This window comes from Danio rerio, chromosome 1 (genome assembly GCF_052040795.2).
Source record: "Danio rerio strain M-AB ecotype USA chromosome 1, GRCz13ab, whole genome shotgun sequence".
In the NCBI taxonomy this organism is placed as follows: Eukaryota; Metazoa; Chordata; class Actinopteri; order Cypriniformes; family Danionidae; genus Danio; species Danio rerio.
This window is the reverse complement of record NC_141021.1, coordinates 46,543,528-46,556,984: the sequence shown is the minus strand read 5'-3', so window position 1 is coordinate 46,556,984 and position 13,457 is coordinate 46,543,528. Positions and strand designations below refer to the sequence as shown.

Sequence of the window (13,457 nt, the reverse complement as noted above, 5' to 3'; positions counted from 1 at the left end):
CAATAATGCTACAAAATTTGTTTTATAGTGTGACATACTAACATTTTAATCTCATGTTATATTATTGATCTCAGAAAGTAAAACATTATTAGAACATTGCATTCACATTATGTTAATGTTATAAGTATGTCAACAAGAACATTCCAAAAACATTTTAATAGCTTTCCGTGCAATACTTTAATCTCATGTTATATTATTGATCTCAGAAAGTTACTTTAAATGTTATTAGAACATTGCATTCACGTTGTATTAACGTTTTAAGCATGTTTTACTATCAATGTTAAAAGACTGTTCTAAAAACACTTTTTTTTCAATAGCGTTACATGCTAACATTTTAATCCCCTTTTATACTATTGATCTCAGAAAGTAATACCTTATTAGTTCATTGCATTCACATCATGTTAATGTTATAGGTATTTTAACAAGAATGTTCCAAAGACATTATTTTAATAGCATTACATGCTAACATTTTATTCTCATGTTATATTATTATATATATTATATTCTATATCTCAGAAAGTTACTTAAAACGTTATTAGAACATTGCATTCACATTATATTAATGGTATAAGTATGTTTTACTATGTTCCAAAAACATTGTTTTAATAACGTTACATGCTAACATTTTACATAACTTTAAAAGAACGTTTCAGAATAGTCTGAATATTTCATTTTTCTTGTTAACTGGCTACTGACATCGAAAACTAATATTATTTGCATATTTAGTAATGACTAGACTTATTAGAAACATTTTTAATTTTCAAACATGTTTTATGACTCACTTTATGTTGCATGTTTAGAAGTAATAGTGGGATTATCCACTTTAAAATGTATTTTTTAACACTATGCTGTCACTAAAAATATAATTTCCTTGCACATTTTGGTCTATCAAGTCTTCACCGATTAAGCTAACAATAAGACATCTTTTATTACTAAAATAATAAAAGTGCATTGATAAGTATCCTCAAGATTTAAACTATTCGTAAATGTTTCTCCTTAAATAAATAGTAATAAAACTGTACCAAATATTATAACACTGTTCCTATAGCTGTCGCTCATACAGTACATAAGTATTATAGGTATTAACAATGAGAACAGGCTGGTACAGCACATCCCTGACCAACTAAGCAGATAAGACCTATATAGAATATTACTTAGTGATATTGTTTGAGAAAAAGGGATTTAGCTAAATAAATATGTCACAAAGAATTCCAGGGAATATTTATATCGGGTTTGTTTTTGCATCAGTTTCTACGGCTCTGCATCAGTTTCTACGGTTTAGAGACAAAAATAAATAAATAAATAAATAAATTCTGGGATTATCAAGACAGATAGACATTGATATTAAACATTAGGCTTCTAAGAAACTACACAGTTGCACACTTTTTTTCTTCAGGCTTTTCTGGTATTTTTTATCGCCATCAATCCAGACATTTCCCTGCTCATTAAGACATATGAGGTTTTACAGAGTGAAAAAGACATTATACTAATGGCATATATAAATCAATGCCGTTAGTAATAATATATATATATATATATATATATATATATATATATATATATATGTGTGTGCTATACTTGGAAACAGAAGGATATTATACTTTGTCAGTCCTATCCATCAATATTGTAGGCTGCTGGATCTAAATTGCAATCGTAAAACAACTAATTTCTCCACTCCCCAAAAAACCGCCTCACTATCAGACAATACGTTATGTACATTAATAGTGCTGCATTTGTACATATGAATATCACTTTAATGTGAAGTGCTGCTTCAGTTATGCATTCTTAACAAATGTGGCCACATAAGAACTCATCTGACTTTGACTTTTGTAACCAAGAATGAATCATGTGATACAGCGGCATCCATTTACAATAGAAGATATAATGTGTGATCAGACTTAATAAGGAGTGATGGGAAGACAGGTTGTGATGATTTGATTGAAGATGTAAAGACACACAGTGATTATATAATGTAAATTGTGACTGACTAAGAAAGTACATACGAGTTGAGCCTGAACGAAGCTTTGTCGCAGGAAGATGCAGGCCGGGCCCACAATGTTGTGCAACATGGTGCAGTTCTGAACCAGAGCACATATGGGCTCCTCAAATTGCTTTCCTTCCCTCAACTCTTCATCCTCGTCATCCTCAGCTGCCGCGTCGCCACTGCCTCCTAGCATGGCCTGTGCCAGTGGCAGACCACTGCCCTCCAAGGGCGGGACACCCTTTACAAGGAACCATTTCATTACGTACCAGAGAAGTTCCCAGACTGACAATAAGGTTTAATGCTGACTAATTTCAAAACATTCCTGAGAACTAGTTAAAGGGATAGTTCACCCAAAACGGAGAGTTCTGTCATCATTCACCTGTTTATAAACTGTTTAACTTTCTTTCTTCTGCTGAACACAAAAGAATATAATTCATTCATTCATTCATTTTCTTTTTCGGCTTAGTCCCTTTGTCAATCTGGGGTCGCCACAGCGTAATGAACTGCCAATTTATCCAGAATATGTTTAACGCAGTGGATGCCCTTCCAGCTGCAACCCATACACCCATACAAACTCATTCACACACATACACTATGGAAATTTTAGCTTACCCAATTCCCCTATAGCGCATATCTTTGGACTGTGGGGTAACGCACGCGGAGGAAACCCATGCAAACATGCGGAGAATATGCAAACTCCACACAGAAATGCCAACTGACCCAGCCGAGGCTTGAACCAGCAACCTTCTTGATGTGAGGGGATCGTGCTACCCACTGGGCCACTGTGAAGCTCACCAAAGAATGTATTATACTTCCATAGCATTTCTTTTTTTTTGCCTACAATGGGTGTTAATGGTTACTAGTTTTCTTCTACCTTCAAAATCACTTCTTTTGTGTTCAACAGAATAAAGATACGCATAGATTTTTGGAGTAGATAGTGAGTTAAAGGTTTTTTTGGGGGGGGGGGTGAACTTTAAAGGAACACTCTTTCTCCAAAACAATCTCTGCTTTTCTTTTGGGGAACTCGAAAAGAGATATTTAGAAGAATGTCCAACCTGCACTCTAACATGCAACGGATAACAATAAAACAATTAAAGCTTCTTCAAAGTCCATATGAGGTCTTGTATAACAATTAGACACTAATAACACTAAATTCATATTTAAGTTGCTGTTGCCTGTTCATTTCAAAATTTTAACTTGACAGTAATGGGAACAGTGCAACTTGTACTTAAATATGCATGGATAAAAGAAAGTCATGTTTGAAGCTACATAATGGTATGTAAACGATGACAGTTTTAATACATTGTTTTATACACTCACACTTAAAAGTTTGGGGTCAGTAATACATTTTAAATGGAAAAATGGTACAATAATGGTTATTAGTTAATGCATTCACTAACATGAACAAACAATGAACGATATTTATTACAATATTTATTCATGTTAGTTAATAAAAAAACTCACAGTGCATTAACTAATGTGGCTGTTAATCATGCATTATTTAATGTTGAACCATGATTAGTAAATTGTTCGTAATTAGATCATGTTAGTAAATACATTAACTAATAAAACCTCATTGTAAAGTGTGAGCAAATAGATTAATACTTGTATAAATCATGTATTTAATTAATTAATACATTTTACTTTATTTTAACAGTAGAATTGTGGTGGAATTACCCTGATTTGCATTCACAATAAACAATACATTTGTTATTCTGATTGTTTTATGACCAAAAAAGCATTAAATGACAATATTTGTGATTGAAATTTTCAGGAAATCACTTTTTAGGTAAATCAAACATACATGACACATCTTTCAAAAACAAGTAAAATATCTGTCTAACCCCAAAACTTTTTAGCGGCAGTGTATTTTTTTTACATTGTTGGGTGAACTGTCCTTTTAAGTTGGCACATTATAATAAATCCTGTTACTAGTTCACACAATCAATTAGTTGACCAATTTAGAGGCCAAGTATAAGCATAAATCATTTCCAGCAATTTGCTACATCACTGCTCTACAGCTTCAAACCTAATCTAAAAATAATTCAAAAGCATATCTCTTACCTTCTTCATACTGCCTCTTTTAGATGGTTTCGTTCCCATCATTTGTATTTCTCTAATTCTCCACTGCTGCAACTCTTTCTTGTTATCTGGGCTCCTCCCCCTGTCCCTCCCCTCTCTCTCTTTATCAGTCACTCTTCGTTCCTGTCCCCAGATTATTACATAAACTCCATCCCCACCGTCAGAATATCTCAACAGGGGGCAGAGTTATGGGCTTGATGGGTGGCGATGTTAATACCACCAGCACAGTCACGACAGCCTCAGAAATAAAAGCACAAAAACTGGGCCACTACCTTTAACTTTATATTTATCTTTAGACAACAAAATACTAATGTTTTAACTTCAGAAAAAGACGACAGATTATTAAAATCACAATTTTTTTATTTTTAAAATGAGCACGTAATGTTATCAGACCTTTATATAATAAAACAAATATTAACATATTACTCGAACCCATAAAAAGCTACACTTTAATACTTCTCAAACGGATAGTTCACTCTAAAATTAAAAATGACTCACTATTTACTTTCACTCAAGTGATTGCAAACATTTATTTTCTTTATGTGTTTCTTTATTCTGTTAATAAAGAATATATTTTTAAGGGTGTTAGAAATCGCTAACCATTGATGACTTCCATAGAAGAATAACAAATACTTTGGAAGTCAATGGTTACCGATTTCTAACATTCTTCAAAATATCTCCTTTTGTGTTCAACTGAAGAACAAACTCAAACAGTTTTGTGCTATTGAATGGTGAGCAAATGATTCAAATTTAAGTGAAACATCCCTTTGAAATGTAGTTTTTAGGTGCCGAAATGCACATACCTTTTATTTTCATTTTTCTTTAATTGGGCAAGTAATGTTATCAGACCTTTATATGATAAAACAAATATGAAAATTTCACTCAAACCCATAAAAAGTTACACTTTAGTACTTTTGAAAAGGATAGTTCGCCTAAAAATGAAAATTGACAATTTACTTTCCCTTAAGTGATTGCAAACATTCATGAATTTCTTTATTCTGCTGAAAATAAAGAAGATATTTTGAAGAATGTTAAAAATCTGTAGCCACGGACTTCCATCGAAGAAAAAACAAACACTGTAGAAGTCGATTGCTAACAAACATTTCTGAGTTTCTTTATTTTGTTGAACACTTAGATTTTACACTTAGATAAGAAGATGTTTTGAATATTGTTAGAAATTGGTAACCATTGGCTTTCATCTATCAAAAAACTATTTTAGTATTTTTTTAAATGGTCAAGTAATGTTATCTGACCTTTATATAATAAAACAAATACTGTATGAACATTTCACTCCAACCCATAAAAAGCTACACTTTAGTGCTTTTGAAAGGGATAGTTCACCCTAAAATAAAAATCGACTCACTATTACTTTCCCCTTAAGTGATTGCAAACATTTTTTGAGTTTTTTAATTCTGTTGAACACTAAAGAAGATATTTTGAAGAATGTTAAAAAATTGTTAACCGTTGACTTTCATAGAAGGAAAAACAGACATTATGGAAGTCAATGGTTACCGGTTTTCAGCATTTTTCTAAATATCTTCTTTTGTGTTCAATTGAAGAAGAAACTCAAACAGCTTTGTGCCTATTGAAGGGTGAGCAAATGATTCAGTTGTGGGTGAAAACCCTTTAAAATGAAGAGAAAATAAAAGAAGATAGTTAAAAAAATGCTGAAACCTGTTAACCATTCACTTCTATGATGTTTGAAATATGCCTTTAAAATGTAGTTTTCAAATTGTAAACCTTGTTAAAAGGTACCACCTTAGTTTAAATCGCCTTTATGTTTTGAAAGTGAACAATCTGTTGGTTTTTCCAGGGTTTTCTGAGCGCTCTTTAATCCTGAAGTTCTGCACGTTTTTCCCTCCCCCTGCCTTTTCCATATGGTTACCGGTTTTCAGCATTATTCTAAATATCTTTATTTGTGTTCAACAGAAGAACAAACTCAAACAGCTTTGTGACTATTGAAGGGTGAGCAAATGATTCAAATTTAAGTGAAACATCCCTTTGAAATTTAGTTTTTAGGTGCCGAAATGCACATACCTTTTATTTTCATTTTTCTTTAATTGGGCAAGTAATGTTATCAGACCTTTATATGATAAAACAAATATGAAAATTTCACTCAAACCCATAAAAAGTTACACTTTAGTACTTTTGAAAAGGATAGTTCGCCTAAAAATGAAAATTGACAATTTACTTTCCCTTAAGTGATTGCAAACATTCATGAATTTCTTTATTCTGCTGAAAATAAAGAAGATATTTTGAAGAATGTTAAAAATCTGTAGCCACGGACTTCCATCGAAGAAAAAACAAACACTGTAGAAGTCGATTGCTAACAAACATTTCTGAGTTTCTTTATTTTGTTGAACACTTAGATTTTACACTTAGATAAGAAGATGTTTTGAATATTGTTAGAAATTGGTAACCATTGGCTTTCATCTATCAAAAAACTATTTTATTATTTTTTTAAATGGGCAAGTAATGTTATCTGACCTTTATATAATAAAACAAATACTGTATGAACATTTCACTCCAACCCATAAAAAGCTACACTTTAGTGCTTTTGAAAGGGATAGTTCACCCTAAAATAAAAATCGACTCACTATTACTTTCCCCTTAAGTGATTGCAAACATTTTTGAGTTTTTTAATTCTGTTGAACACTAAAGAAGATATTTTGAAGAATGTTATAAAATTGGTAACCGTTGACTTTCAAAGAAGGAAAAACAGACATTATGGAAGTCAACGGTTACCGGTTTTCAGCATTTTTCTAAATATCTTCTTTTGTGTTCAATTGAAGAAGAAACTCAAACAGCTTTGTGCCTATTGAAGGGTGAGCAAATGATTCAGTTGTGGGTGAAAACCCTTTAAAATGAAGAGAAAATAAAAGAAGATATTTAAAAAAATGCTGGAACCTGTTAACCATTCACTTCTATGATGTTTGAAATATGCCTTTAAAATGTAGTTTTCAAATTTTAAACCTTGTTAAAAGGTACCACCTTAGTTTAAATCGCCTTTATGTTTTGAAAGTGAACAATCTGTTGGTTTTTCCAGGGTTTTCTGAGCGCTCTTTAATCCTGAAGTTCTGCACGTTTTTCCCTCCCCCTGCCTTTTCCATATGGTTACCGGTTTTCAGCATTATTCTAAATATCTTTATTTGTGTTCAACAGAAGAACAAACTCAAACAGCTTTGTGACTATTGAAGGGTGAGCAAATGATTCAAATTTGAGTGAAATATCCCTTTGAAATGTAGTTTTTAGGTGCCGAAATGCACATACCTTTTATTTTCATTTTTTTAATTGGGCAAATAATGTTATCAGACCTTTATATGATAAAACAAATATGAAAATTTTACTCAAACCCATAAAAAGTTACACTTTAGTACTTTTGAAAAGGATAGTTCGCCTAAAAATGAAAATTGACTATTTACTTTCCCTTAAGTGATTGCAAACATTCATGAATTTCTTTATTCTGCTGAAAATAAAGAAGATATTTTGAAGAATGTTAGAAATCTGTAGCCACGGACTTCCATCGAAGAAAAAACAAACACTGTGGAAGTCGATTGCTAACAAACATTTCTGAGTTTCTTTATTTTGTTGAACACTTAGATTTTACACTTAGATAAGAAGATGTTTTGAATATTGTTAGAAATTGGTAACCATTGGCTTTCATCTATCAAAAAACTATTTTAGTATTTTTTTAAATGGTCAAGTAATGTTATCTGACCTTTATATAATAAAACAAATACTGTATGAACATTTCACTCCAACCCATAAAAAGCTACACTTTAGTGCTTTTGAAAGGGATAGTTCACCCTAAAATAAAAATCGAATCACTATTACTTTCCCCTTAAGTGATTGCAAACATTTTTGAGTTTTTTTAATTCTGTTGAACACTAAAGAAGATATTTTGAAGAATGTTATAAAATTGGTAACCGTTGATTTTCAAAGAAGGAAAAACAGAAGTCAATGGTTACCGGTTTTCAGCATTTTTCTAAATATCTTCTTTTGTGTTCAATTGAAGAAGAAACTCAAACAGCTTTGTGCCTATTGAAGGGTGAGCAAATGATTCAGTTGTGGGTGAAAACCCTTTAAAAAGAAGAGAAAATAAAAGAAGATAGTTAAAAAAATGCTGGAACCTGTTAACCATTCACTTCTATGATGTTTGAAATATGCCTTTAAAATGTAGTTTTCAAATTTTAAACCTTGTTAAAAGGTACCACCTTAGTTTAAATCGCCTTTATGTTTTGAAAGTGAACAATCTGTTGGTTTTTCCAGGGTTTTCTGAGCGCTCTTTAATCCTGAAGTTCTGCACGTTTTTCCCTCCCCCTGCCTTTTCCATATGGTTACCGGTTTTCAGCATTATTCTAAATATCTTTATTTGTGTTCAACAGAAGAACAAACTCAAACAGCTTTGTGACTATTGAAGGGTGAGCAAATGATTCAGTTGTGGGTGACAAAAAACCCTTTAAAATTAAGAAAAAAAAAGAAGATAAGAAAAATGCTGAAAACCGGTAACCATTCACTTTTATAGTGTTTGGATAAAATATCCCTTTAAAATCATACTTTTAAGGTTCTGATATGGACATACCTTATAAAAAGGTACCACCTTTTACGCGGTATCGCCTTAATTTGAAAGTGAACAATCTGTTGGTTTTTCTAGGTTTTTTTAAGCTCTCTTTAATCCTAATGTTCTGCACGTTTTTCCCTCCCCCTGCCTTTTCCATATTATTTGACATCCTCGTTTTGCCTTGTGACAGACTCTAATCACCCTTGTTCTGCAATTGACTGTTCTGGCAGAGAGAGAGAGAGAGAGAGAGAATGACTGGGGGTGAGGAAGATCTTCATAATCCGCAACATTCCAGATTACATGGTGAGTGCGGCGCAGCTGGCAGTGCTGATAGAGGGAATGTGGGATTGTGCAGCAGGTAGAGATACATCAGATGCTTTTTAAAAGCTGCAGGGACTGGGGGGGTCAGAGGTCACTAAGGGCAAAAGAGAGGATAGAGATGGATGAGTAGATGAAAGCATATCAGGGCTTATTATAAATGACAGTGGAAAAATGAGGAGAAAAGAAGACACTATTATGTTATTATGATGATGGAGATAATGTGGTAGTAGCAATCGAAAAAGAGTTTAGTTGTTACACTTTTTTATTGTGGCAAATTTAAGTCAAATATTGTTAATTATATTTTAGTCTATTTACCTTGAGGTAAAAGATTGCTAATCAATTATTTCAGTAAAATATAATTTTATATTTCCTTTTTACATTTTAAGTTTAGTTATATATAATTCAAATTAAAATGTAAAAAGATTATACACATGTTGTAGTTGTTTGTGTATTTATTTGATAAATATTTTATTTGTTAACAGGTATTTTTATATTAGTTTCACCTAGTCCTTTTCACCTTCATTGTTTCACCTTCACAACAATTCCGACTGTTTTTGAATGGCCCAGCCAGAGCCCTGAATTACACCCAATGGAGCATCTCTGGAGAAACCTAAAAATGACAATCCACCAATGTTTACCATCCAACCTGACAGAACTGGAAAAATTTAAGGGGGTCTAAACATTTTCTGTACCCACTGTATATACTACTTAAATAAATACATAAACTTAAGTTTAAAATTAAGTGTGGAAAAATAAAACAATAACAAAAAAAAAGTGTGATAACATTCAAACCCATGAATATGAATGAATGTATGAATTAATTAATATTTTTACGATTTAAAGAGTAGTACAAACAAACAAATAAGTGTATTTCATTAACTAAATTTATTAATTAATCAATTATTGTTTCAAATAAGAGTAGTTACAACAAAAAATAAGCAAATAAATGTGTGACCACATGCCCCAGACATTATAGATGAATGTTAAATGAATGTATGTATTTATATTTTATACATTCAATCATTTTCCTTCGGCTTAGTCTCTTTATCTATTAGGGGTCGCCACAGCGGAATGAACTGCCAACTTATCCAGGATATGTTTTGTACAGTGGATGCCTTTCAAGCTGCAACCCAGTACTGGAAAACATCCATACACACTCATTCAAACACAAAGACATTATGGCCAATTTAGTTAATATAATTCACCTAAAGCGCATGTATTTGGACTGTGGGCGAAACCAGAGCATCCGGAGGAAACCCACATGTACACGGAGAGAACTTATATTTTACATATTAGTTGTAGTAATACTTTACAAACATGTCTATGACACCAAGCCTATATAGTTGTTTTGCAACAGCTTAACCTCAAAGTATGATTATTTTCAGGTCATAAATCATACTTTTGGTATTAAAGAAAGAAAAAGCACTTACAGCAACTTGTTTGTTTTGATCAACATCAAAATGAAAGGATGACTATGAGAACTACAAGAGGGTTTTAACATGGAAAAGTGAGCAAAATAAACATGTTTTTCCCCCCACCAAAATCTTTTAGCCTTTCACCTCCTACCCAAAAGTAAGATGAGTTTTTGGTTCAGATCAAGGAATTATTGTATTCAATCCCACATTCATGCAATATTACCGTGTAATCTCTTCAGAGTCCACGCTAGATTTTATCTTTTCTTTTAAAAGTCTCTCACTCACTTTATCCACAACGAAGATATTTCAAGATCATATTAAAAATAATTGTGCTAAAAGCTCTCCGGGGAAAGGAAAAGCAGGCATGTACAGATAGAGGTCAAATGATGTTGTATAATGTAACAATATGGCATTTCAATAAAATTACATGGTGTTTGGACACAGATCCTAAAAAGGCTCCTAGCACAAGAGTACTGTGCTAATCTAGTGAAGGCTGTGTAAATGATTTCAATATTGATTGTGAAAAAACTCGTACACCCAGCAAATTAACACTGTGAACTATGCATAATTTAGTTATCTTTTTGCTTTCTTTAAGACTTTTGTTACGGCAGTTGCGCTATGAAAATATAACCACTAGAGGGCGCCAAAGCTGTTAGACTGCACACACGGTGAAAATGTGTGGAAAACCCTAAAGAAATGTGCGTATACCAAATGTGAAGGCTTTTAAATAAAATATACAGCACATAGAAAAGTATTCAACTCACCTTACGTTCTTATTTGAGCCATTTTAAATATATTTTATCGTGTATAAATGTTTGTTTTAAGGACAGATGGAAACCGTGTGGACACAGAAAAACTGTCAATCAGCATTTTAACTGGATGAGTTGGACGGACGCGGGGAAGCAGTCGACCAATCAGGATCAATGTTCAAATCAACCGACCCCATCACCTCAGTCCATAACAAGGCAAAAATTCAACGCTAGAAAAATAATGACTTTCCAACAACAAAAAACATCAATGACCAGAAATAACCTACCAGGCCACTTATCTTTAAATGTACCTCACTAGGTCATAAAGGCTGCTACTGTTGAACGCTAGCTGAAGAAACGCTACACGTGGATGCTGAAGCCTTTAATGAATGAAAACGTGGGAAAAGACGTTCCTCTACACATACGTAGGTGAGCTTGTTGTTATTATAGATTGTTTTTCAAAAATCATAATAAATTATACATAATAATGTCCAGAATTGGCAGTTTTGTTCTTCTTTTCTGAACAAAAAAAAATTATAAATAAATATATACAGTTGAAGTCAGAATTATTAGCTGCCCTGAATTATTAGACCCCCTGTTTATTTTTTTTGAAATAATAGTTTTAATAACTCGTTTCTAATAACTGATTTATTTAATCCTTGCCATGATGACAGTAAATAATATTTGACTAAATATTTTTCAAGACATTTTTTAAAAATCTTTTTCATAATGACAGTAAATAATATTTTACTGGATATTTTTCAAGATACTTCTATACAGCTTATGGTGAAATTTAAAGGCCTAACTAAATTAATCAGGTTAACTAGGCAGGTTAGGGTAATTAGGCAAGTTATTGTATAACAATGGTTTGTTCTGTAGACTATTGAAAAAAAAAGCTAGTAAGTTTGTCCTTCAATGGTGTTTGAAAAAATAATAACTGCTTTTATTCTAGCCGAAATAAAACAAATAAGACTTTCTCCAGAAGAAAAAAATATGATCAGACATACTGTGAAAGTTTCTTTGCCCTGTTAAACATAATTTGGGAAATAATAAAAAAAAAAGAAAAAAAATTCAAATGGGGGCTAATAATTCTGGCATCAACTGTGTGTGCATATATATATATATATATATATATATATATATATATATATATATATATATATATATATATATATATATATATAGACCCACTAACCATTAATATGGCATTCAGTTTATTAGTTTGGAGTAAAAGTTTATAGTTTGTAATAAAATCTTGTCAGGAAATCTTGTCATATTACAGAAATCATTTAATTTCTTCAGTAAATAATGATTTATTAATTAAATATTTTTTCCACTTTACTTTAAACAAGTTTTACACATTTTTTAGACCTTTTCAGCAAGAATATGTATGCAGCGCTATGTAGTTTGATTATTACATTAATGTGTGTTAAGTGGAATGTCTGTATATAACATTATTTCACTCATATTTTGACTATTTAAAAAAAAGTATCATTATTTGTATCATCATTACAAATTACTTACATTTAACATCCTTTTTATGTATACTGCTTAAATTAAAATAAAGGGAACACTTAAATGACACAATTTAACTCAAAGTCAATCACGCTTATTTGAAGTCAATCTGCCCACTTAGGAAGCAACACTAATTGACAATCAATTTCACATGCTGTTGTGCAAGTGGAATAGACAACAGGTGGAAATTATTGGCCACTTCACTTTCATTTACTTTATACATTCACTGTCTTGAAATTAATTTGATGTGAAGATAAGTCAAATTTCTGACCCACATTTTTAAAGGAGAAAGGGCACAAGATGAAATACTCAAATTAATATGTTTATATTATTATTATTGTATTATTATTATTATTATTATTATTATTATAGTATTATTATAGAAGAATAAGAACATTGTTTACACATAAACACTTCATATTGTTGTGTTCCCACATTACCACACTTATTATGCAATACCATATAAAGCAAGTGTTCCAGTCGTATGATCATGAGAATGAGTCTCTGAGTTAAAAACAAAATTGTTAAGTGTTCTATAAATAAATGTTCTGTTAGTAAATGACTAGAGTAGGGAAGATGAAATGCTTGTGAATTAACCGTAAACGCATCCAACAGCAGCCTTTACTTTCATTTATCAATTAAATTTAAAAAGCCAAAAGCTATTTTAGAAATGTGTTAAATGCAGTTGCAGAAAGCTCTAGTCTAATCATATAAGTGTTAATAATATGCGCATAAATGCAAGAAATTTGAGACATTTATTACTACATTAAAATACTAACATCCACTTTTCGTACATCTCATTTACTCACACTTGCAAATTTTAATCTTAT

General features: G+C 31.7%; 2 protein-coding genes and 1 long non-coding RNA gene across 9 annotated transcripts in view; 1 reads left to right on the top strand and 2 right to left on the bottom strand.

The window, feature by feature from the left end:
- The window catches only part of slc43a3a (solute carrier family 43 member 3a), a 41,346-nt gene extending 32,420 nt beyond the window's left edge, over positions 1 to 8,926 (top strand). For both annotated transcript variants that reach the window (XM_087236300.1, XM_087236302.1), the window contains one exon: positions 8,818 to 8,926. In XM_087236300.1, the coding sequence (XP_087092426.1) occupies positions 8,818 to 8,824 (7 nt within the window). In that variant the 3' untranslated portion in view covers positions 8,825 to 8,926. The remainder of the gene's footprint in view (positions 1 to 8,817) is intronic.
- Positions 1 to 13,457, bottom strand: part of cabp2a (calcium binding protein 2a) — a 37,040-nt gene that overhangs the window by 10,954 nt on the left and 12,629 nt on the right. For 2 of the 6 annotated variants that reach the window (XR_015475888.1, XM_087236295.1), the window contains exon 1: positions 4,049 to 4,102. The exons of 2 other annotated variants lie outside the window; for them this stretch is intronic. Coding sequence is in view for 2 of the 4 variants with exons in the window: in XM_087236295.1 (XP_087092421.1) it covers positions 4,049 to 4,090 (42 nt within the window). In the remaining 2 variants the exon portion in view is untranslated. 6 annotated transcript variants of the gene reach the window in all.
- Positions 6,125 to 11,560, bottom strand: LOC147846984 (uncharacterized). The gene is made up of 3 exons (XR_015476873.1): positions 11,400 to 11,560; positions 8,479 to 9,042; positions 6,125 to 7,254 (listed from the first exon to the last, which is right to left on the bottom strand). It is a non-coding gene; the product is annotated as an uncharacterized LOC147846984 (long non-coding RNA).